Below are 27,517 nucleotides of genomic sequence, written 5' to 3'. Positions count from 1 at the left end.
GTACGCTCTTGACTTAGCAAGGAAGGGGCAACCCGCTCATGTTAGCTTTTTCATGTTCATGCAGGACATGTGTGGAGGAGTAAAAGATGCCGTAATGACAGAAAGAACCATGTGAGTGTACATTTATGTTTGCATGGTAAAGAAGGCCCTGAACTAAAACGTGTAACAACAACTAAAACACTCCTTGTCATGACACAACCATGAGAAATAACTAACATTTCTATTGGTATTAGTATGTCACACCCTCAACTCTCATCAGATGAATCACTGACCAAACAGGTGAAAGTTACTGTCACTTCAAACTGTGTAGTGCAAGTTTGGTTGGTAGGTTGTGAAAATAGGAGATTGCACACTGAGATTTTAGGAGGAAGAAAGTCATTATGCTTCTCACATCAGAAACATCAGGTTATCCCTGCGTATTCCTGTGAGACTTGGCCACAGCGAAACACAGGACATGCCAGGCATATTTTCACAACAACTAAGTGGCTAAACGCTGTGCTATCTCTCTCTGTGATCTCTGTGAGTAGCAGAAGCAAAGTGAGTGTGAGCTTCGGTTGTGGAATGGGATAGTCTGGACGTTTGCCTGATGACAGAGGAAAGGGCAAATGTATTGTCCCTGTCTCTAACTAGCTCTCCTAAACATGCACACACACGCACACACACACACAGAAGAAGCAATACGTGAGCTGCAATGACTCCAGCAACTTTTTCCCACAGTTGTATGTGTCTTATCTTACACACATCACCCGAATCTCTGTCCCTGAGTCCTCTCACTCTGTCTTTCTATATTTAGTATTTGATCAGAAGCATGTCAGTCTAAACCAGTGCTGTCTACACACACATTCACACACTCATACACAACCCCCAATCCACGCAGCCATATCGCATCAAGTGATCCATCTGTTTTCTTTACTGTAGGTGTGAAACTGAAGACTTATACAAGTGACTTATACATTGTCACTCCAGGCACAGGTCAGGCCGTTCTCCAGCTGTCCTGTGTGATACGTGTGTGTGGGTCAGTGTGTGTATCGTGTTTGCGAACAAGACAAACAAAGATAACTGAGAGATAGTGAGCGTGCTGAAACATAACACCCAGCATATGTTTAACAACCGATTCATTAACACACTTACTCTGACGTCTTGGCCTTCGCAGATTCTCAGCCAAACCTTTGACACGTAACTCCACTCTCAGGGTGTGTGTGTGTGTGTGTGTGTGTGTGTGTGTGTGTGTGTGTGTGGACATGCCCTCATTGGGACTCACAGAAATGATCTACGCAAATAGTTTTCTCAGGTATTGCACTAGCATTGACATCATAGAGGGAACGTCTGGAATTTTTTCCCTGCTCCGACACAAAGACGCAGCCTTTAATGAGCAAGCATGAGTTGGAAAAAAAAAGGAAAGGAAAAAATGTGAACACCCCTATGACTGTGTTGCGAGAATCAACAAAAACCACGAGTACAACTCACAGGGGGATTATTGTAGTGATGGGAAGTAAATCCAGCATTGGTTAAGAGGCTGACACAAAAAAAAAGGGAGTGATCCAGAACTAAGATATTATTGGCCAGGAAGGAGGGAGGCAAAGAAAGAAAGAAAGACATGCTTCCCTATGGGTACCTGAAATTTATACAGCATTGTGTATACTGATCAATCATGGTGCATATTTTGCACTGATATTTTCTAATTTAGATTTCTATTAGATCCCTAACTGAAATAGCTGACATATTTTTAATTTACAAATTACTTCAACAAACATTTTAACAAGCCAAATACACTGCTATCAATAATAATAACATCAGCTATTGAAGAGAAACACTAAAACATGGGTGGGGAGCCTCCGGCCTCTGGGCCACATGCGGCAAGAACAAAAGCCTGCTATGACATCTGAATATGCTGGTGAGTGTGTAAACTCCATCATTTATTTGATGAGAGGTTTCAGGATGTGAAAAGTAAATACAAGGAACTGAACATATTTGCTACATGGTAAGTCATTGAGCTGCAAAGTAACAACCTACAACTGGGTGCCACTGAGTATGTTTTGACCCTGTTATAAAAAACTGAAATGACCCTTGATAGGAAAAAGGCTCCCCTGGACTAAACTATGAAATTGTACATACAGTAAGATTTATTACAATATTCTATTCTGCATAAATGTATCTAGCTCCCGCTATGCTGATGTTAACCTGACAGTGAAAAGTCATTGTGGTGTTGTTTTCCGTACAGACTGTAAAACCCTCTGAGACAAACATGATTTTGGGCTGTGAACTTAAAAAAGAACAAAGAAAAAAAAAAAACCTTGAGTTGCATTCAACTATTTTAATTCCTGAAAATGACAAGTATTCAGTGTTCACAGCATAAATTTATAGTTTATCTTGAATAAGCTAAGCAACAAGCCAAACAAAGACTTGGCAGACGGCATGCTGCAGGACTGGAGGGGCTGATAACTAATCTTCGTTCAAAGCAAAGCCCAATATCTGTCTGCTGTCTACAGAGTGTTCGTTGGAAAATGAAAACAAGACAGAACAACTAAGATAATTGCAACAATAGCCCACAGACTCCCTGTAGGGACAGTGTTTCCCACTTGAGTTTCATGCTTGAGTTTAGACTTTCATGTGAAAAAGGAGGAATAAAGAGGGATTGTTTGTTGCTAGAAAACCTTTCAGCTGCACTCTCACAGAGGTTAAAGTAGAAGAAATGTACAGTAGCTGTAAGGGCACTGAGACAGCTGAGCAGCGGCTGCTGTGACTTCATTCTGTAGGACACTGCTGGGTCACACACATGCCAAAGGACACTGCACAGCTCTTTTATTGTCTCTCTCTCTCACTCTCGCTCGCTCTCTCTGTCTTTGGCTCTCCATCACTTCTGTCTCCATCTTCTCTCTCCTCCATCTGTCTCTCACACACACTCACAGTCATGCTTCTATCAGCTCAGAAGACAGTACACTGACTTGCATTAATTTCTTGGAGACTTACCCTAACCCTAACCATAACCCTAACCCTACTCCTTATCCTAATCTTACTCTAAACGTGACCTTATTCTGACTTTAACCCAAGCCTTGACCGCAAAATTTAATGAGTTTCATTACTGGGACTTGTTTTTTGTGCCCTTAAGGAAGGCGAGTCCCCACAGTGTGACTGTGTAAACAGATTTATGTTCCCACAACAAGAGTAATACACACACACACACACACACACACACACAAAATGGCATAGATCAATGACTCATTCATTTGCAGCCCTGGGTCACTTGAGCAATTATAAACACCACAGGAGCTGACGTGACAGCGCTGTGAGGAGACTGAGTGGAGAAAGAGGTCAGGGCACAAGTGCTTCTGATAAATAATCAACTGAGGGGAGGTTAGCGAGGCTCTGTTTTGACAATTTGCAACACAAACTTGATATTTTTGTCTCTTCCCAAAGTGCAAACAAGCACAAGCCACAAGAAATGTTTCTACAGAAGATCTGAAAAACAAAACAAAAAAACTAGAACTTTCCCTTTCATGGAATCAAGGACACAAACCTTGAAAGAAGTCCACCAAAAAAATGGGCAAAAACTGCAGTTAGAGATGTGTTTGGCAAGTGTGGGGCAGTGCTGATCATAACAGAGCTGTGTGTTGAAGAGGGCGGCAGAGGGAAGACGACACTCGATTTATTTTAGAAAGCCGAGAGGACAAAGAGGAGACCAGGCAGTGGAGGAAGGACAAGGAGAGAAATGCCAGAGCTGTGAGTGTGAGTGCGTGTGTGTGTGTGAGTGTATTCATGTGTTTGTATTTCTGAGGATTGTGAGGAGCGTGATCCCCTGCATGTATGCAGGTGTCGGTACATGATCCTGAACTTGTGTCTTGTAACCTTGACTATGTTCTTGCAAAACAGCAACTCATGACCGGGGAAAACAAAATAGAGACCAAAGGTGACACACGCAGACGAGAGGTGGCACAAATGACACCTAAGATTCAGACATGCAGGGGTGGACAGTAACAAAGCACATTTACTTGAGTATCTGTACTGTACAAATATTGTACTTGTAGCATATTAAGATATTAAACATGTCATTACAGATGCACATTTTAAAAGACACGGTATGTGCTTGTAGTAGCTGCAGTTTTAATGCTATGGTTGGTCATATGAAATGACTTTTTATGGATTTGGAAAATGAAGAATACATGAATGGGACCGCGTCGTGTATGAATCCACTGCTGACACATGCTAACAGTTAGCAAGTGAAAAAAATGAGTTAACACTACCGACTTTCCTTTAAGAAATACATGTTTTAATTTTGTCAAATACACAGTACTATAAGTATGGATGGGTACAGTAACTGAAGTGTGCTTAGAATGAGTAAGGGGACAGTGAAGAGACCCTAAAAACATCCTGTACAGTACATGTGAGAACACGACCATCACCTTTCTCTATCCCTAACCTCATATATACAATAGTGAACCTACTGTTGCAGCACATGTTGGCAAGGCAGCTAATTCAATTCCACCTTTAAATGCTCTCTTTAACATCCCAGCCAAAAATTGTTTCCATGAGGCAACACTTAAGCGTTCAGAAACCTCAGCACTGTCTTCGCTGTTGTGCTTAGAAAATCAGCAGTGGCCTGAGCGGAACCAGACAGCTCCTTAAAACCAGAAAACACGAGTCAGTCAGTCAACAGAAAAACACATTCTGAGGAGGCAAGCGCCCACGGGGCATTCAGGCCAAGCAGATAAGTGACTGACCACTCGCTGATAAGCAATTGGCCCATACTCATACACATACACCCCTTCATAGTCGCCCATGACTCGAAGAATCCATGCAAACACAAACACACGCAATAAGTAACATTATCATCCACCAGGCAGCAAATGCAGGCAAATTTGTTCACTGGCAGATAAATCTATGATGGTTATACCATGTTGGCTTGTGAATTTTTCCACTGATAACATTTCTTTATCTGAATTAACACACAGTACAGGGCTTGACTGCAATGAAAAAGTCTTTTTCACACAAAAGTTAAAAAATACGACAACGTTTTCTGCTGTCAAAAACGATCCGTAAGTCCAGTGTGTGGGATTTAGAGGCATCTGTAATAATGAGGTTGCAGATCGAAATCAAATCAACCAAACCCCTTGCCTTACTTCACCCTATTTTACGACTAGGAGAACCAACAATGGGCACAAAACTAATGCAAAACAAAGAGCCCCTTAGATCCAGTGTTTGGTTTGTCTGTTCTGGCCTCTGGCCTCTGTGGAAGAGGACCTGCTCCCTCTGTAGATATAAAGAGCTCATTCTAAGGTAATGAAAACAAAACAACTCTCATTTCCAGGTGATTATGCACTGATGAAAATATAGTTATGAATATTATTTTCCATTTCTGCCAATAGATCTCACTACATCCTACACACTGGATCTTTAGTTTACATGTTCCCGTGCTTTCTGTCTGTCTCTCTCTCTCCTTCTGGTTTTTCTTGCCCTGTCAGGTATAAGCAAAGTGAATCCTGCTCTTTTGTCGTTGCACTGCTTTAGTCCTCTCTGTCACTGCGTCATTCAGAAAACTCAGTCAATCATAAGACACATAAAGAAATCACCATGGCAATGCAGCGTCATCTAAAAGGTCACATGGTTGAAAGCAAACCAGTTCTGCTCCTCTCTACGGTACGTAGAGGTCCACTTAACTATGAACCTATTTTCAGTCCTATTCATCGTCTCAGGTCTGGATTACTAAAGGTCAAAACTGGAAAACATGTTAGATAACTTGCAAGTTGTCAGGCCCTATAAGAGGCCAGATAACCTTCAACATTTCCAGCCTGCCTGAGATGCCCAACCAGGGACTGACAAAGGCCAGATGCAAACACTTAAGTCCAAACTCACATGTTCCCCACTTCTCCACACTTAATCTCAGCACACTAACATCATTCTGGCTTTGAAAGTGCGAAAGAGGTGCTGCAACAGGCGTGGAGCTCCTTCCCCTAACCCTCATCTTTCACCTCTGGCAAACCCAAGCTGACACGCTGATGGGTACTCAAAAGTCACACAAACCTGCATTTGCACGGTTGGGTGGAGTGGGGCCTGTTTGAGTTTGGTCTAACCAGGAGGCACGTCAAACACCATGTCACTGTCTTCACTACGCACAAGTAGACACGCAGGGAATTGCGCATGTAAATACATGAGCACACAAGCACTCATGCAAGCTCGCAAAAACACACAGACTGCCGGAAACATGGAGCTAAGAAACACACACAGATCTTTAACTTGTGTGTTTATCTTAATGAGGATTAGTGGATTTAGGGACATAACACACATCCTTCTGCATTACACATGCATACATTGCACAAACATACCCACCCTAAGACAAACAGCTGAATTACCGGCTACAATTCAGGTGTTTTTAAGTGATAGTCACAAGTCTACTGTAAATCTTGTCAGCGGAGTGAAAAATTATGAAAGACAAAGCAATGAGGAGAATTACTGAAAGAAGCTTTGATAAAACAGAAGAGAGGAGGGCAGGACAGATGGAGGAGGCGGTATGCTTTGTCCAGCTGAGTACTGCTTTTGGTAGCCATTCAAGAAGATGGCTCATGCAAACCTCACACTGCCAGATTGTCAGCTTTTAACATGAGAAAAAAGCAAAGCTACATTTCTGCAGTCAGCTCCAACACCTATATCAGGTTCATGTGTAGCTACGCAATGGCTTTGACACCCTCTCTGCATCAAAGCACGTCACATGCAGTCTGTGATGTGCACTGCTCAGAGAACTACTGCCCTCAAAGACCTAATTAATATGTCTTCATTTCACACGAGCGTCATTTCCTGCTGGGGAGAATGGAGAGCAGATTAATAAACTGACAACGTGAGAACGCTGCGAAGCCTGCAGGAAGGTCCGACGGGGTTCAAACACATGCCGCGAGGCAATCGCCACCCCACCAACAATGTGCATTTGTTCAGGGTTGCTCTGATCCATTGACAGCTCTGCCTTGGAGTATCACAGTGGGAAAAAACTGTGAATATTAACTTCCAGTGTTAGAGCTACAGGGCAGTTTCTTAGTTGGAAATCAGTGCTAACAGGCAAGGACAAGTTGAGACAAGAGGGGGAAGGAGACAGGAACAGGAGGGCAATTTGTGCCTCTGGCATTGTGCTCTGCATCCTGCATTTATCTGGAGCCATGTGCAGACAGGAGAATGTATGCAGTGACACAACACATTCCTCAACAAATGATGCCTTTGCTGTTTTAAAGCCTTGTGCTTTATTCGATTTCACCGGCTGAATGGACAGTGAGTTCTAATAAAAGCACACTGAGGCGAAGACACCAGGGTCATGAAAACTACAGAAAGTGTTGTGTCTTCATTGAGTCTGAGAAAGCACAAAACACACTGACTGGAATGAAGAACAGAACTAATCTAATCTGACCACAGAACGCGTGCCTTGTGCAGAAAAACTCTAACTGACATCTCTACAAGGTGCAGAGGGTTTTTCCAGCAAACACAGGAAGATTCAGAGAAGTTTTGATTGAGAGGAAGAGTGATGGCACTGAAAGATACACAAACAAAAAGCACAGCAAATCAACAGGGACAAAAAGATGCAAAGGCAGGACGAAGCCTGTGAGGCAGAGAAGTATTTCAGAGAGCTATTAACAGGGAGATGGAGAACAATAGAGCAACACACAAAACTGGATTAACATGAAAATGTTGCCAACAGTTCCTGGTGTATTTACCATATTCCCTCCGTGTTCTTCAACGAGCTGGTAGAGCGCGACCGTGGCTTCAGAATGATACTCATGGTCTGGCTTGTCCTTCCACAGCCACACACATCACATCTGCAAACTCGCACACATAAACCCACACACACACACGCTCTCCTGGGCCACCTGGAGCACTCTGACCAGCCGTCTGCTGTGGTCAGACCACAGCCCTCACTGGTCTGAAGTGATCCAGTGGGAGCTTCCTTCCTTCAGTCGGTGGAGTTGTCAAGTGTGCTGAGCTGCTTGAGACCAAACCTGAGTTCAGTCAGATCAAACAATCCGTTCAAGATTATTCCACGCCGCTGCTGCTGCTCCTCAAGCTCTGATCATTGGAAAGTAGGTGGTTGTCAGCCCGCTCTGCCTCCCTCCCTCTCTGTCACTCACTTGCACTTATCTATCTTGCTGGATCAGCGCGTGAGCTCCCTCTTTCCTAATACAGCCGTGCACTCACTCTGTTACTCCTTCTCATTCTGCCTCTTACTTTCAGGTCCCTGTGTTTTTCTTTTTTTCCTGACTGCTGGAAATAAGATCTCCTCTTCCTCCCACTGTGCTTTTTCCCTCCCTCCTTACCTCCGTTTCTCTTCCTCTCTTTTGACGTCTGTGTCCCTGTCTTTGAGTTACATGACTCTCCTATTCTCGCTCTCTGTTTCCCGGAGCTGCAGCTTGGGTATGTCTGGAGTGGGAGGGGTTGTTTTGGTAGTAGTAATTCCTTCAAGGGCGGGACTTGTAACCCAAAGCAATCCTAACAATTGTCTCAGGTGTCAATCATTCGGTAGCCACAGTAACCTAAAACTACTAGCTAAAGCATGCCAATGATCTGGAGAGAGCGTACATACAAAGACAGTGTTGGCTGAGTTTCATTATACAATGAGAGACGCAATATATTGAGAAAGCAGGGGATTTACAGAAAAGCTTGTGCTTTTTCTGGCAGACAAAACAAGGGTTAGGAATGTATTGGCACATGGGAGCACAATCAAAATTGAGTAGACGGCGTGTGGGAGTGAAAATGTGTGAAAGGAAAAAAAGGACAAAATTAATTTACTACTAATCGTAACAAGCTATTCTTATGACTACACGAGATATCTCCTCATTTATCCATGGTCGACTGATCAATAAGCTTACTGGTCACCTTACTTTACACAGGTTAGCTTTTAATTTCTAATTTGCTCATAATTTGCATAATTCAGGTATAAATAAGCTTTCAATTTCTAATTTCTGCACATCAGCAGAAGCACTTGGGAGGTTGGGAAGTCTGACATGGTTTTTAAGGCCAGCCCTACATTTTTCACCGTCTGCACAAACAGTCTTAAGAACAGAGAAGAGGTTCCAGTAACACAGTATTCAGGGTCAGTGCATATTTTATCTCAGCAGCTTCAAACATTTATTCATTGCATCCAGTCCTGAGCTCCATGAAGCAACTAAACCTATTTCAACACTCTCTTCAAAGACCTATTATCATATTCCACCTTAGCAGAATGGTTTTACCTTTTACTATACCCAAGACAGAGTATTTTGATTTTAATGTGCTTATTTTCACGTAAAAAAAAACAGAGAAAGACATCAGCCGTGCTTTGCTGGCTATAAAATGGAATCATCAGTGTGTTGCCATCTATGAAATAGGATCGAGTGTGGAGCTCAGATGGCATCGTGTGACGTCACAGTTGCAGGCCAAGGAGCCAACGTTTGCACTCCACCAAGGCAGACAGGTGCGTCAGCTGTCTGGCATGTCAGTCACACATGAATGAGTAAAGTCAAGGCTGCGACTCCACCTTTGTATACACTCTCTATGTGTAACTTGTAATATGTTGAAGGATCACAGTGGAAATGAGCATAAATCAACCAATCAATTAATCAAGTAAAACACAAATAGAGACAAGTATGGTGCCATTTAAAAGTCCAGATAGTATGCAGACACTGTTTTTAGCCTAGTATACATTCACATGATGCTTAATTAAAGCAGAGCCATTACTGCCGGCTTTCAACCATTATCCAGCATCTCCATATCCTGCACTAGCACTGTAACCCATTACTTTTACATTTTATGTCATCATCTCTGTCGCAGTTATCTACTGGGGGATAAGCAGAAAACACAGCACAAAATCAGCAAACACACTTAAAAAGTAGGACACAACAATTGCTGCGTCGTCCCAAGTTGTAGCTCCAAGAAATAAAAACTTCAAACCAGGAGCAACAAACAAAGGGAAGAAGACAAACCACGTGGAACCAGAAACACAGAAGAAACAGCAGACACATTATTCCAGCCCTGAGAATATTTCCACGTCATCAATAGTGCAGCTGGCCGTGGACGTAAGCAATGCGAGAGTGACATCAGCCAGTAGACGTTTCTCTTTAGCTCAAGAGGTACGACAGAAAGCAGCAGAATGGGAACTGCATCCACCTCCAGCTCTCATGAGGGAAGACTTAATTGCACTCATATACTGATAAGAGAGACAATATGTCCACTTCACGGCTAGTGATGCTTCAGGGTAAATTACGTAGATATTCTTTTATGTCGCGGAAGAAAGGAGGCAGATTTGAAGGCAGAGCAAGATGGATGTCATATGCTAATTTCTTGCGCTGTATACGCACATGCAGATGAGCTTACATGCACAAATGACACATGAGCGAACGCACGCTCACTCGCCATACGTGTGGACACCGAGCAAATGAGAGCGCAACAAGGTAAACGCAAATAAACATTTCAGTGTGCACAGTAACGAGGCCCTGCACGACTCATCTAAAAGTGCCTGAGAAATCAGATTGCTGTGTAACCATGTATTGATTTAATATCTCTCTCAGGACAGAGCAGCTGGCAGGTAAGCTGGCTGGTATGTTTTTACATTGTTATACAGCTAATATGTGGCCATGTACGGAGCACGAAGTGAGTTACAATAAGTAGAATAGGCACATCTAATGCTTTCAGTGTAGCATGGCAGGATGATGTAGTTTAGAGCTTGGTCAAAGTGGTGAAACTAATCCTATTACCACAGTCTGCACATTCCATGTGGTCAAGGAAAGAACAACAAAAGAGAACAGTTTTCTTAAGAAAACTGGGGAGTCCGGCAGTCTTTCCTCTGCCTTGAAACCACATGAAACCCAAATGAAAACACAACAGACAACATGATGACAGGAACTTTGGAAACAACACACCTCATGTCACCCTACTGAGTTCAGTGATTAAGAAACTGAACAATCTGTACCTCATTCTATAGCACAAATGTGCTTCCATCGAAGCAATCAGCTCTTCAGAATTGTGAAACTGTCCCTCTTGAGCATAACCAGTATATAACTTAACTTCAGTCACACTATTAGTTCTTGTTTCACTCTCTCTACTGTCTCTTCTGAAAGGTGAATAATGAGTCTTTCCTCTCAGGCTACACTGCTGCCATCCTCAGGAACCAGAGGTGCAAGAGACAAACCAAAAGAATGAAGCTAGTCCTGCGCCACAGGGGTTCAAGAAGCAAGACTGGTGCTTTGACTCAAATTATACATAAGCATGAAATCAGTCTCAGCTGAGGAGCTCAACAATATGTAATTTCCTATATGCCATAAAAGAGGCTGATGCCAAAGTTGCAAACATCTTCTTTATACTTCTTTGTACATATCACTATTATATAGCAGGAAAAATTGCATCCCATCAATCTTACATATCCTCCCAATAATTTCTGCATTTTATATACAGTATTTACATACAGTGCAGAGGGAAACACTGCACCCTTACTGTCAAAATGACAGTAAGGGTGCTACGAATCCACAGTGTGATACCGTCTTCTACCATCAAAGTATTTCCAGTTAATTTTCTGTTTCTGTTGAATCAGTTCAGTTTAAATTTTCAGGGAGAGTAAAACTCAACATTCAGTGGGAGTCCAATAATACCAAATAAATAACAAAAGGAATGAATGAACTGAGTGACTGAATAGATATTTTGTCTCTGTTTTTAGACAAAACAGAGACTGCATTCATGTAACAGCAGATAACTTCAATCACATTAATTGTAGGTTAATAACGGCTTATTAAAACTTGCCTAGCGCCATCTAATAAGCACTACTTCAAGTGTAAAACCCATTAGAAAATTGTTCTATGCAACTCAAAGAGACACCACTGCCACCTAGTGGCAAAACCAGTATAATTCATCTCATAAAAAACAGTTGCATGGATTAAGTGACTGCAGAAATTGACGTAAAAATTGATTTTGCTTCAAAAAAGACCTCTTCCATGAACCCGCTTCAGTATATGGTGCAGATAAACACACTCACAATTGCTGATATAACTAGCACTTAACTAAGGAGCAGGCAGTGAGCACAGATGGCAGATCCACATTATTGACAAGGCTCCGACCATATCTATGTCTGCAAACGCCACCAGCCATTACCATTGCTTCATATTCAATTACTACAGAGGGACAAACACACATTCACAACTTTATGTTTATGCACACACACACACACACACACACACACACACACACACACACACACACACACACACACACACACACACAAACCGCTCAAACACACAAAAAACTGACAGGTGCACTCAGATGTACATCAGATGATAGCACGTCTCAGTTTTGGCTGGGGTCGCTGAGTACATATTAGTCAGAGAAATGCAGCATGAAAATCAGCCTAATAAGGTCTTCAAATCTTCTGTGTGAGCTTTAATGGACAGAGAGTGCTCTGATGATTAGCTTACCCTCCGCTCTGGTTAGTGAACGGACCTGTGCTCCTGAACACCTTGATGCTTTAGACGATGGCTGGATGAAACCTGCTTATTTATCATTTGCCTTGCTCTTAAGCTCTAAAAGCAGAATAGCCGCTTTTCATGGAACACAGACAGACAGGCGCATGCACACAAAATACACACACTTCAGGCCGACACTACAGGCTTAACAGAGTAAACAGCAGAACTACATCTTCGACAGAGCTCTAACAACGCGACCAGCCACCAAGCAACCAGCATTTACACAACGCTGGGTTGTGAACACAGTTCCAGCTCTGTGTTGCCCAGGTGGAGCTATTCATCAGCTAATGTTCTGATAAGAGAGAACACACACGCTTTGTGTACATTTGTGAAAGTCATACAAACACATAAATCCACACATGTACACATTACATGGTGACAGTTTCCACACAAAGAGCAATAACACAGATGAACTTTCCTGATATTCAGTTTCAACAAGTTTTCCTCCTGACTTTTATTTCTACTTCTCACTCTCTAATTTAATCCATCGCAACTTTTCGCATGCAAGATTTTAACTATAAAGAGGGAGCAACACATGCAGAAGCTGACATGAAGTAACAACACTGACATGTAGCTATTCAAAGAACGCAAATATAATATAAAATAGTTCCACATGAAAACAAATCACACGAATCTTCAGTATAAAACAGAAATTCAGGTTAAGGTCCCATCATCTTCCCTCCCACCAACAGTTTCAGTCCCAGACAGCAATCATACCCTCTCCTGCCACGAGGTTTGATGTCGATGGGCTTGTTCGTGGCGTAGGGTGAGCCGTTGGTGCAGGCGTGACGGTAGCGGGCGATCCTCTCCAAAGAAAGATAATCTGAGTTCACAGGTAAACTCATTTTGGTGGAGCTCTTAACCACTGCCACACACTGAGACACACTCTTGTGTCAAGAGAGAGAAAGAGGGAGAAGGATAAATGGAGTGTGTGAGAAGAGGTCCATGGGAGAGGACAGGAGAGGAGAGGGCTCAGCATGGGTGTGACTTGAAAGGGAAAAAGCTGGAGAGAGATGGAGAGTGAGAGAGCGAGAGATGCAGGAGAGGGAGGAGCAAAGTGCAGAGGTAGAGCAAACTACTTTATCGTTTCTCTCAGATAATCATAAACAGTCAGTATTGACAGCCACACAAATCATATGTAGATATGGTGCAAAATGACATAATCATGTTGTATGTATGTTGCCAATCTACTTCAGCTTTGTGGTGGATAAGAGGGGTATGATGATTACTGCACAGTCAAGATGAAAACTATGATAATGACATGATGGCCATCAGAAGTCCAGATCTGAACTGAAACACACTCACACTGGAGGTAATGCTGGCTTTTATCCTTGATACTGCCTCCTTCTCTATAACACTGCCAGCAGGTGAAATTGTTTGAGAACCCCAACTCGATTATTGTACACTGGCTGGCTCAAAAAGGTCTATTTTTGGATGGCCTATTCTGTAGTCCCCGACAAGTACAAGAGATGCTACAGTGCAACAAGAAGGAGCAATTTCAGAGGAGGTAACATCACCTTTTTATGGGTGATCCCCAAGATTGTTAGTGACATGTGTTTGTGTGGCATTTATTCTGTTGCTGACACAAAATACTGATGTAAACACAGACTACCAAATAAGCCGTTCCATATACTTAATATATCTTTATCTTTGTTCTTTATCCTTTTTTCAAAATAGTACGGAGCATCTTTGACTCATGGGCTGTCATCCCGTTGTGGTTTCAGGGCTCACACAGATCTAACATGAGCAGGACATACAAAACCCATGGATGAAGAAATTTGCTCCATGTAAGAAAAGATAAGATAAACCTTTATTGATCCCCATTTGCACACACTATTGCAGACTAAATAAATAAATAAATATGAAAAGCTGCTAAAATCAAGAACAAGAGACCATATCAGGGTATTATTCTGACAAAAAAGTCCAATTCTATTTAATGAAACTGAACGAAGCCAACTTGCGAGCGCCATCTCAATTCCAAACCTTGGTTTTAGCTCATTTCTACCACTAGGGGGAAGCAAAGTACCACAAGAAACAACCTAGAACCAGCAAAATGTTGTATCATCACAAATACATGTCGAATTAACAGCAGTAACTGTCATTTGTCACTAATACATCTGCTGGAATTAGTAGAGCAGATATATGCATTATATCAGTTTTTGGAAATGAAGCATACAGCTGGTAGACGTGGTGTCATGGTGACAGAATCAACTAAGCATGAAGATTTACGCTCTCTCAAATGTGATTACTGTCGTTTCTTATTGTTTCACACAATTTCCAGACACTTCAACACTGAAGATAAAATCTAAATCGCTCTGATAAATCTCTTCACTGTCGTCAGCAGCCAGCAGGGGGCAGTCTGCTCTGCAGCGAAAAAGCAGGTTCAAAAAAAAAAAAAAAAGCACCAACCATCAGCAGTGCAAACACACAGAGCCGTGAATCTCTGCGGAGTTACGGCTTCTGCTCAGCACTGACAGAAGCAGCCAGCATGTGACAACAGCTCCTGGGTGGACGGGGAGGCTGTCAAAGTCACAGACGCAACGACAGACACAACAGGCTTCCACACTCGTACTGAACATCTGAACATCAGACACCCACACCCACACAGACACACACACACACACATTCACAAGTGCTGACTGAGTATCATAAGCACACACACACACTACAACATGGACCGACAGATGAAATGCACACAGATCAATGCAACAATGCAATGCAGACCCTCTACTTCACTTGCTCTCTTCTCGCAAACACACAACCTGTAACACGAGCACACGTTTGCCTGGCTGCCTCGGCAGTGACACGCTGTCAGTGGCAGCGACAGGCTGTGACAGAGCGCCAGGTGATGGTGCGACTGTCGTCACTGAGTGTCCCTGAGGCTCAAAGCCATAATACCAGAACCACTGTATCTGAGCGTCGCGACGTGTACGAACAAGCTTACTGTTTCAGATACAACTAATACAGTTCAAGCATGTTCTTATTTTGATATATCGCAAAGCATATTTCATTGTTGCACAAAAACATTCACGCACTTTGAGTATTTTTACTTGACAGAGCAATCAGAAAGACAAGACAGAAATCACATTTTTATGGAGTAATCAGTTGTACAAATGAGCCGGCAGGGACGTGGACTCTACACGTTAAGCACCAAAGTGCATAAACAGCTAATTGACTGTCTGCGTGCCCGAAGGAGATGGGGAGGGCTTTGTGAAGCGCTCTGCTCCTTTCATGACTGGCAGGGTCGGCGACCTGGCTAGGGGCTTAGGGATGATGTAGCCTGACCGACGGGGACTAGGACAGAGGCAGAGGGAGGGTGGAAGCAGGAGCATGAGGTAACTTGCAATGAAGACATATGAGAGACCAGCTGAATGGGCAAGTTAAGACAGTAAAAGAGGACTTGTGAAAGAGAAAGGTTGGAGGTCGAAGACTGAAACAGAAACAGAAGAGATGCTCATCAGATGTGGCGTTGGTAGCCCCGGGTGTCGTCTTTTAAATTTTCCAATACTAGCAACAACTAGCAACCTGGGTTTTGGTACTGACACTGTCTGAGCTGGGAATGCTTTAATTCAGTTGACTGGATTGGATAATGGCCATGATGTGAGCAACCCACATAAAATACTGTTACTCTGTCAATGTCATTATCAAATTTACTGGTTCTTCTATCAGTCACGTCCGTTCAGTCATGGTGGGTCACAGTCTATTAGGAACAGAGAAATCCCTGGCTTCATTATGACTTAGATAAAAATCATTCCAATGAGTTTCACGCAGCCAAGATAAAATCTTAGAAAATTCCATGCAGAGCGCTGGTATGGAGTCAATACTCCTATCACCAAAGTTGAGGTATTAAAATACATATTGGGAGAAATAAAGCTGGATTGGTGCATCCATTGTCTTAAGACAAGACGCTGTATAAAAACTACACCCCAAAAATAAAAAAAAATAGGATCTGATTTGCATTAGGATCTATTTGATCAAAGAATAATTAAAGACAAGCATAAATCTGACCAGAAGATTGATTCTGGGGGGAGGGGGGATTTGCTCTCCACCCTGAACACACGTCTGTCAGTTTCAACTGCTGATTTGTCCATCAAGAAAGCAGCTCCATGTCAGCTAACTGAATTGTATAAGAAAGCAACAGGGAACCATGTGACACAGCACGAAGAAAAATAAAGTAAAACTGGGGCTTAAAGCTACTTAGTGCCATGGCAACTGCACCCCCACCGCTACTGCAACACTACTGAGTGTGATTACGACAACTGTATATTTGTTTTCAAGTATGTAAATCAGCACAGGTAATGTGATTAGGACACAACAATGGAGTGGTAATAGAGATTCATGCAGCACTGCGTCTGCACAAATGGAACGTCTCTGAGCCAGTCACGCTGCTTGAACGCAGCTGTGATGTGTGTCAAGGACCAATTCTTTCACCTCAGCTCAGCTCAGCACTTCCTGCCTGCCTTTACAGTCCCCCCGCAAGACTCCTGTTTATAATGTGGTTGCCATGGTGACCCGGCAGAATTCAAAAGGGACAGGTAGGTTCTGACAGCCAATCAGCCTTCAGTTGCTGAGGACACAACGGCAGATTATGCAATGAGAAAATGAGGATGACAGTGGGCTTCTGTGAGGATCAAGGATGGAAGGATGGAGCCATACGACCGACGCTGATTTAACATAAACATTCCCCCACAACAATCAACCCAAACACTTCATTTGTAGAATGTGACCGTGGTTCACGCAAAGAAATAATATTATCCCTCCAAAGCCACTGCAAAAATTAAATAAATAAAAAAATCTGGAGAAGCGTGACTGCTGAAGATAAGACCAACAAAAGCTCCTGCTTGTGCTGCGCTTGTGTGTGTCCTGTGTGTGTGCATCTCGCTGTGTACACTGACAACATGAGTGTGTTGTGAATCGTGATGCTTTAACTCTGAAGTGATGCTGGACAGTATGAATGTGAGAAGCATATACTGAGGCCAGCATGAAAAAATCTGACTCCGAGGCAAAGAAACACTGGTGTCAGCACAGTCCCATCTCAAACCTGGCAAGACAGCTGACCAGTATTATAAAGGGCTGAGTCTCACAGCTGTTTTCATCACTGATTAGTCTATCAGCCGTTTTCTTTTACTAATCTATTGACGGCTAAGTCTATAAAATGTCAGAAAAATGTGAAAAATGTTCCCAAGGTGATGTCTTCTACTTGTTTTATCTGACCAACGGTCTAAAAACTGACCTTTTGGGTACAATAAAATCATATTTGTTCATGTCCAAAAACACAGGATGTTCAAACATTTACATAAATCACAAAGACACCAAGAGACTGAGAAAAGCAGCACATCACCCCCCCATACATCGCTTAAGCAATTAATTAATTTTAAACTTATTAACTTTCTGTCAACTAATTGATTCATTTAATTTTCTCAGTATTACAAATCGAAATAAAAAAATACTTCTGTTCATTCTCAAAATGTCAGATTATTGAAAAGGCAAAGCATATTTTAATAAACTAATAATTCTTATCCATGTTCAGCATAGCATACCCACAGTGAAAAGCAAAACTGTGGCTGTTGTCAATGTGTAAGCAGGGCTTTTGTACACCTACAGTCACCAGCCCACTGGCTCAAACACCACAAAAGCAATTGTGATCACAGCATTAGACAGAAGCAATGCTGTAACTGAAATTGTTGTGCCAAGATGGGCACTGAACAGCACAACAAAACCCTCACATGAAAAGTCTTCTTTGGTATCTCTGCATGTGCCTGTGTCTGATCGTGAGGCCATGAAGAGTGCACGTTTGTGTGTGCACCTGCGGCACATGTTGAGTAATAATATCATGATCACATCATACGGTATCGCAGCATCACGCAGTACACTCTCAGTTATGGACATCAGAGCCTTGGCCAGCAAACAGTTTTTTGATGGACACATTAATGGAGAGATGAATGGATGGATGCAGACAGTCATGGACGCACTATCCTCAATAGGCTCTTGCATATCACACATAAACACACACACAGTCGTAGCTGGAGTGCACCGCAAGCACATGGTGAAGCTAATAGGTTTAACTTGGCAGCAGTCCCAGTGATGTCAGAGTAATCCCTCATTAAAACCCTGATGACATCACCACACTGGTGAGAGTGTGTGAGAGCTGAGGCCACATGCTTATGGAGAAGTTCAGAGAGTGTGTGTCTACGTCTGTGCAATGTGTGTGTGTGAGAAAGAGAGAGTTAAGCTGTTCCTCAACTCCCACAGGGGAACGCTCCTGTCACATTGGCTACCTTAATCATACTGTGTCCTCATATGCAGTTTATCAAGTACACCTCCCCATTCACACAACAACTTAACCTCCAGACAGATTAGCAAGAAGACTGCAAAAAAAGGGCTGTTAGAACCCTGCTGACCCTACGTGAAGACGTTTGCAGGCTGAAACAGACTGCAGACTATAATTCAAAGTGTCAACTGTTATTGACTTCCAGTTCAAATCCATAAATACCACACCTGGAACTCAGCTTTGTCTTAAAAAGCTCAGCTGCTTTCAGTTGTGTGAGCAATTTACATGAAAGTCAAAGACAGTCGCCAGTCTCTGAACAACTGAGCTGACTGATTTTTCCACAACGGTGTTCCATGTTCTTCATTCCAGAAACATCTGCACTCCTGGGATTTTGCTGCACTACTGTGTCTATATGATGCCAAAAAGAGCAAAGAGTGTGGCTCTAAAAACAAACAACTTTGTTGGAAAGGGGTCTGAGGAGAAATGGCACATCCAAGCTGATAGATGAGCCACAAATATCTAGATAAAGTGTGCAAATAACACAGTGGAACAGTGGTCTTGCATAGCCAGATCTATGTCCTGTGCCAGTGCTGTGGAAAGGTCTGGCTGAACCTGCTATTGAGGAAAATAACATTCTGACTTGTTGGTATTTCTTTAAACCAGCCACAATTGTCTTGGGAGGTGGTTGTTTTGGTGGAACATTTGCACACGGGGAGGCGAGCCGTGGCATTAAAATGGCTAAATCCCTGCAGAAGAACCAAGCCTGCCTGCCTTATACTGCCTAAATATACATCGAAACTTGCAATCTTTTCACTGTGTAGGTTGCAAGCTTGGATGTTGTTTTTTCACGTAGCGATGAGGACTTAAAATGGTAATACACACACAGCAGATGTGGAGGAGAATGAAATGGTAGGCTTATACCGACAGCCTACTTCCTGTGAGTCCGACTCGTAGAACAGTGACGTGCAGGAGATCATTTCAGAGCAACTTTTCATAGTTCAGTGAAGACAAAGATGATAAAGCAGACCTATTAAGGAAGTGGCTAAAGTGGAACAAATGAATAGTTAATCACCTAGTCTGACATGGATGACGTGGATGTGGTTGCCATTTAGTGGTGACAGCAAAGAATCTAACCTGTCGGGTGTCAAAATGACAGAGGTAAATGCGTAGGGCTGCTTCATACTCCTTATGTTTATACTGTCAAGATGTTGCGGGGAAACGAGGTTGACTTAAGCTTACTGCAGCACCCCTGCAGATCAACCCACCACGTCCCTTAATCTCAACTTAATAATAGCACATTTGGGAGGGCATGAAATTTGCAGCATGGATGTACAGCGGGAAAGAGCAGAATCCCTTTGGAACAGTCAGTAAAACGGGGTCAGTACTGACTATGTCTACTGAATAAAGTGAGTGTAGATATTCAGTGTTGTCACAAATGTTCTGTCATTGCCTGTGTTCATTCCTGTCCTGCTGAGAGAGTGTTATTCTACACCCTGCAACGTGAGAGTCTGTCTTACCGGATGGATGAGAAGTGTAACAGTTAGGGTTGTGCAAGTGGGAGTGTATTTCCTCAAAGGAAGCAGGGCACAATTGCATTCATAATAGGCCAGTGCATGCAAAAACACACAGGAAGGTGAAATATGTAGACTAAACATAAAGAGCTTGGATATGCAGTTTGGAAAGGAAGTCTGACACAACGCACAAATAAAACCGGACAAAAGAGAAAAGCAGAAACTATGATCAAAGAAACTGTTCAAGTTATACCAACAGACTTTTGTGTGAGCTTGAACTCGACAGCTCATCTCCAATGTCGCATCGTCTTTACCACAACACTGTAAACAAACACACCTCGACAAGTCATTCACCTTCCTTTACCCTCACAGGTTTCCTAGTAAGCATTAGCTGGATTTATAATACTGTATGAGTCTGTAATATTTCTAAATCCAGCCAGGTATGTGCACACACACACATATGTGTGTGTGTGTGGGTGTGTGTGGGGACTCCCTCTCCCGAGCCTAAGCCTTTCTAATCTGTTTGTATGCCTCCTCATAAACACGGTCGTCATCGTGGCAATCCTAATCACCATCATCGTCACAAGCAATTCCCTGCCGAGATGAACACGGTCATCATCATGCTTTCCCGCTAATAAGAAGTAATTCCCATAACGTTTGAGATGTTCCGTGTCTTATGTCTGTGCCGCAGACCACAAGGGAGGTGGTTGAACTAAAAACAGCTGACAGAGTCTCAGACCTACTGAGAGTGAGCGTAATTTTCTTGGATAAGTCAACACACCCCTGTGTGTGTGTGTAACACAGACACACACACACACACACACAGGGGTGACCCATTAAGTTGCAGCTTCTCACAAAGGCAACAGTTGAGAAATCAAAGACAGATGAACCCCCCCCCCCCCAAAACACACACACACCCAGACAGAGAGCAAGCAGTGACGCAGTCTTCTTGTATCTTGAAGAAAACCCCAGGGCTAGGCCTCCACGCTGTTTTCCTTGAAACGCTATTCTCCACATTTTTTTTTCTGTTTCATTACAACTGTTTGTTTTTTAGCTTTGGTGGGAGCATATAACAAGCTGCTCTCAGAGAGCTGCTTTGTTCCTGCAGGAAAGGGCCTGAGCATGATAACATCTGTTGGCGGACTGCAGGTTTTGTTTGGGTCAAACAGTGACGTACGCGGCAGCACAGCGACACTCCAACTCACCATGGACTGAGTAATGATATTTCCTAATTTCTTTGTTTTTTTGCCACTGAATCAGCAGTGACATTTGAATGTCAGGAAAATAAGAAAGAAACCTTGATCCCAGTTTGTATCGACAATCTTATGTACTAAGCAGTTGAACACACAGATTATTATGATCAGATTGCATTGTGCCAGTCCAAAACCAAAGATAATCAATTTACAAAAATAGAAATCCATCAAACTGGGCTACCAGTCATTCAAAAACAGCCAGATCGCTGACAACAGGGACTGTCTGCCATTTGCATTGGCAGTCCCAGCTCCCACGGCCCCAGCTTCAGCTTGTAATGTTTCTATTTTTGATTTATGCTGAGCTCATGTAAGCACCTGTAGCTATCCCCGGCCTCCGATATGTCTGTCTGCCATGCTCTATTCTTATTGATCTGCCCATCTTCTTGCCCCTGTCACAGAGATGAAGGCGAGATTGAATGCCCCATACAGCAGCTGCTGTGTGGACGGCGGCGAGAGACGCTGCAGGCCAAGATGAATAAAAGTGAAATGAAATGGATATTTCAAATGAATGTGATGTCAAAGCTGCCTCCAGGCTTTTCAGCACTACGGCCCTTGTATGTCTTTCGCATGTGTGCTTGTGAGTAAGTTATGTAACTGTGGCGTCATATTGCCACACCTGTTGAAGTCAGCGGCTCGCTGTAAAGAGCACATTTTGTCTCTGTGTTATTGCTTTTTATCTATTAATCCTTGCAATTAATAAAGGCTTGGCGGGGGGCTATAGCTGACAGCTGAAAGCACCAAATTAGACCATTTGAAAAAGACAGTCAGCGATTTTTGTTCTTTACAAGCCAAAACATCAATGCAAAGGCACAAAAAGACTTGAGGCAAATATGCACCAAGGCTGACTCATTTTATTTGTCTGGGTGAGAAGAATATCTGCTATGGTAAATTATTTTAATGATGCTAATAGATCTAAAATGTGTTAGCCTATTGTTGTCTGCCAGTGTGAAAGTGTGTTTTTGGCTTTGAAATGCAGTAATGACTAATGACAACACTGTCTCGAGTTATTGCTCAGTCTGCACTGCATCTCATCTGACCTCAGGGCTGTGCTTGGTGTTCTGGAAGGTGTGTGTCCATGTCCGTGTGTTCAAAAACACACGAGGTGTTTCTGCATAATGCATAGAAGAAAGTAAGAGGGGGGAGAAAAGGATCAACTGTAAGTAAGTGGCAGAATAACACAATAAAAAAAGAAAAAAGAGCGGCAATGTGCGAACAACAATTTGGACGATGAAGCAAGAGGAGGGCTGGGAAAAAGAGAACAGCCCAGCTTGGGCACAAAGAGTCTTAACAGCAAGATGTCCTGCAGAAGAGGTGTGAAGTGATCAACTGATCACTTAGCAATTCAAAAGAGGGGCTAATTGAAATTCCTGTAACAGAGAGAAGTTGAAACAGTGGAGTCTTTGTGAGCAACAGCAGTGCGATATACCGTCTACGCGGATTAAACTTGAGAGTCTCAAAACATATCAGTAAGAACATGTCTGTCATGCTTCAAGTAACTTCATAATCAATTTAAAACTGCACTGCCTCGTGGGAAAGCTGGGTTACAACAGATTCCAGTTAACTCTCACCATCGCAGCGCTGATTCACACTGCAGCAGACCCGACCGTAATATCACTGAAGCTAAAACTAGTGAAGAGACGGTAATGCCATAAGTCACGCTTCTTTCAGGTGTGTCACAGGACCTGCTAGAACTGCTCTGGATTCATCATTAGTCACAGATCTTGTGGTCAGACTGGGTTGTCACACCATGTACAGATGTTTGACTGGTATGACTGAAAGTACTACACACTGCTGTTTTTTAGAGTTGCACTAATCAGTATTTTTAGATCAGCAAGGGGTCAAGTAATGGGTGATGTCATGACTCTGCTGTTCCTCTCAAGTCCATACAAAATTTGTATTAGATGCACATATTCACCATGAACTATTTGCTTATTAGCTTGCAGATTTGTAGCACATTGGCTCTTTATTGGTCATTTCTAAAACACTTATTAATGGTTTATTCTGGAGGCTAAGGGTTAGGATCAGCTGCACAACAACTTCATCACTATCGATAGGCAGTAATTTAGGAGGTTATTGAGGGAAAACTCTCAGTTCATGGCAGAGTAGTTATAGAATATGCAGAATAAGGAATTAATGAGTGCTTTATAATGACTAATGAAAAGTCAGTATGCTACTAATATGCATGTGAGTAGGTAGTTAATAATGAACATGTGTACCTTAATATAAAGTGTTACCAAAATTTTTATATCTTTCAGTTAATTGTATTGTCTTGATGGTTCTCAACTTCACTGATTTCACCACTCTTACCAACTTCATTTCAAGCCAGCTGTTTTTTTAGTGAAAAAAGTCAGACAAAAACACTAATTGTACTGGACTTACTGTGTATTAGCCAGGTGGCCACATGATAATATCCCTCTCTGCTGAGTTTACAGCTTGTTCCAATGCCCCAGAGTGGGCTAAAATCAATTAATACTGCTTTAATGAGTAAATATGAATAATATAAAAATGTAAATTTAATGAAAAGTGTTTTTAACAGACATAATGCAGTAAATGCAGTTACAGGTCTTAACACATAATGGCAATCAAAACACATGCAAGGATTGTGTCCTCGCAAAGCGAGACAACATAATTTTATCCAGGTCTCACTTAGAAGTGAAAGATATTTGTTTGTTACTTTTCAAGTAACAGTAAAAAGAAGTGAAACTGACAAGATGCTGTTGTGACTGGAGGAGCACACCGTGTCCTCAAAATACTTTTTATTCCCACTCACAAGTCTGCTTTCACAGAAAACAGCCTGGTGTCTGAGGTAGAATGCAGTGGAAGAAAAGGTGTGATGACGAGAGGAGTGTTAGACTGTGTGGTCCAAACAGGGGGAGTGAGTGCAGAGCACCCCGAATAAGGCTGGGTACAACAGCATAGCCCTGCACAGTAGACTGTCAGAGATTGATGCTGCATGTGAGCAGCGGCTCTGTATTCCATATACACACGTACAAATGCATACACACACTCGGCACTGGTGGTCCTTTGGGGCAACAATGAGTGATGACTTTGTCTCCTCAAAACTGACAGCAGGTCTCTGCTGTCGCCAAAAAGCCCATTTCAAAAGCCTTGCCTCAGTCCCAACAACTTGGAGTGATAGAAAGTAATCTAAAGTTTGGCTGAGATTGACCCGGCAGCACTGGAATCAATGACAATGTGCAGTGGGAGAAAACCTCAAAGAAATGAGATAACAATGCCTTGTGTCTTGTTATCTTACTGACAAAATGTGCTACATCTGAGGTAGCCACCTCCGGGGCCATTGAGAGAGAGGAAGAGAAGGGCAGCTGTGAGAGTGAAACTTCACGTCCTTTGCCTCAAAAAAAAAAAGGCTGAGAAAAGAACAGCAGAATGACATGAACAATTTATTATCCATTGGCTATACACAGTAACACCCTCCAACATTTAGGAGAGGGAGGGAGAGAGAAGTGATGCAGCGATGCATTTCCAATCCTCGTTTTCTAAATATAGCCTTGTCTTTCCTCTCCCCCGGTCTCTGAGGCACTGGATTCGCTTAATTGGATTACTACACACACTTTTCATTTCCTTTCTGGTTAGTGTTAAATGAAGTTTAGACAATCATAGATATCGGTTTATTCATTGTGGTGCTGAAGGCAACACCCTGCACATTTAAAAATGCAGGATGAAACTGGAGCGTCGTTATTGCATTGAGTTTCTATACATTGATTTTGTAGGCGGACTAGAAGCGGAGTGATCGATAACGATGCCGACTGTAACAATAACCCAATAATGCAGCGTGGCCTGCTGAGAGAGAGAAAGAGAGCATTTGCCAAAAGTGATCCTCAATGGCCTCAATACACCATGGAGTGAGATGGAGCAAGTTCACAAGGCCAAATAAATACGACAAATACATTCATGTGTTCATGTCTGAGTAAGCTCAAATGTGAATGCATGCACATATATATGTATACAAGGCTATGCACGCACGCATAGAACTGGACTTTCATCCACTAACTTCTATTTTCCTCCCTATAACATTATGAGCATGCACGCCAATCGCTCTGTTATTGGCTGCAAGAACCAACACCAAAGTCTTCATCTGCTCTGACCATCTGAGGAAGTGAAAACCCAGTGGATTAACTTGATAGAAACGTCCCCACAACAACTGGGAAACTCTTAGGCTAACAGTTATATTGATATGTGAGTGCTAATCATTTCACTTTGGACTGCTTTGAAGGTCAGTACAAAGCAGGATTCACTTCAAAACTGAAGCTCAGGGATGGATCGATATTGATGTCAACCTGTAAGTTTTGACATTTTTATGTTGCTTTACCATTAATTTTGCTTTTTATTTCTCTGATGCTGTGATACAATCCTGTAACATATGTATGTAAATGCATGCACTCAGATCCATATCATTGTCTAATCTTTATAAACTCTATTCTCTCAGTGCTTCTCTGCTTGTACGTCACAGGTCTGACACAGAAAGAAGGGGACAGCTCCATTATCAAGGTACAGCGAATTATACAGATCCTCCTGAAAGCTCCCCTGGACTCGTACACACTCACATGCACTACGCATAGCTTTACTGTGTAGAGCGGGGGGGGGGGGGGGGATCCCTGCCTGAGGTTTAAATGGAGTCTGACAGGCTCATCTCCCATTTTCAGAGACTAATGCTCAACTCTGACAACCATGACAGCCCTGAATTGTTGCTGCAACACTGTCACTAGATTTACTACATCCATCCCATTCAGCATCACAAACCACTCCAGCAGACTGCGGATCACATGTTAGTCAGATTATTTCAAATTAATAAAGGAATTTCAGCGACAAGGGAAGACTGTATCGAGCCTGCGTGTTTTAAAAGGAACACGGTTTCTCTCGCTTTCTCCTCACTGCTCCTTTGACATATGTGGCAGCATTTGCTATTATTTATCTTTCATTACTCAGAGCTTAAGAATTTCGGTTATAGCAACAGGAAAATAAATTGAGTGTGGGTTGAACACACCATAAAACACTAAAAAAGATATTTTATGCAGCTTTTTATTGTTGATTATTGATTAAAACAGGGACCAATTACAAGCTCACACATCCAAACTTTCCACTAAGGTCACCCACGCCTGCATCTGAGTTTATGTTTATACAGTCTGCCTGCGTGTGACTGAAAGGCCTGCCCTCTTTTGTGTATGTGTGTGTACATGAGTAAGTCTTAGTTGCTGGGTGGACACGCTTATGTGCGTTTTTCATGTGTGCACTGACGTCTGCATGGAGTTCATCTGTTTCTACGCATTTATTCTTCTTTGCTGCCTTTACTTCTCCACAGCTCTCTTTCACAATCTCTGCTGGGAAGAAAGTTAACGTCCCTGTTTAGTCCAGACACAAGTCTGCTCAATTCATTATGGGATGCTGAACTCAACACTAAAACCTATTAAACTGCATCTCAACCTCTGTAATACGAGCAGATGCATCAGTCCAATCAGTGGCTGTACTGTAGATGGCACTGACATCCGATCTACAGCTCATCTTTCCACATCCTCCTGCCATGCGTCACCCACCAGTGTAAAGAGAGGGAGAAACAACAGAGGGAAGGATGAAATACAGTGTGCATGTCTGTGCTGAGCTGTAAAACAAAACATAGAGAATACCCAGAGGCCCAAAGCTGTTTGTGACAGAAAAGAATACAAAAAAATGCGGTTAAGACTGTGGTGAAATGTAGCATGTACGTGCATGTGAACTGTCACAGCACAGAGGAGAATAAAAGCAAAGAAAAACAACTGACAAACAGGTCTCATAGATGGCAATATAACTAAGCCTTACCGTTTGTATGTTTGCCTGATTAGCATGAACAACTCAAACCACTGGAAAAAAAAAAGCGTTGGAAATATGAGCATTGTTCATATCCCAACAGCCCACTGTGATGACATCACTGACTCCTCAGTGTCCTTCCCAGTTTATAACGTAGCTGTGAGACAATAATTCCCATAAGATACCCAACCTAAGTATGACTAATCAAAAGAAGACAGCAGA

The 27,517-nt window shown here is 42.6% G+C and overlaps 1 protein-coding gene across 5 annotated transcripts in view; it reads right to left on the bottom strand.

The window, feature by feature from the left end:
* The window catches only part of pde4d (phosphodiesterase 4D, cAMP-specific), a 148,295-nt gene that overhangs the window by 23,479 nt on the left and 97,299 nt on the right, over positions 1-27,517 (bottom strand). The window contains exon 1 of one of the 5 annotated variants that reach the window (XM_076731923.1): positions 7,692-7,924. The exons of the other annotated variants lie outside the window; for them this stretch is intronic. Coding sequence (XP_076588038.1) covers positions 7,692-7,756 — 65 coding nt within the window. The 5' untranslated portion in view covers positions 7,757-7,924. Of the gene's footprint in view, positions 1-7,691; positions 7,925-27,517 lie in introns of those variants that run through there. 5 annotated transcript variants of the gene reach the window in all.

This window comes from Chaetodon auriga, chromosome 5 (assembly GCF_051107435.1).
Source record: "Chaetodon auriga isolate fChaAug3 chromosome 5, fChaAug3.hap1, whole genome shotgun sequence".
Lineage (NCBI taxonomy): Eukaryota > Metazoa > Chordata > Actinopteri > Chaetodontiformes > Chaetodontidae > Chaetodon > Chaetodon auriga.
This window is presented reverse-complemented; position numbering and strand designations above follow the sequence as displayed.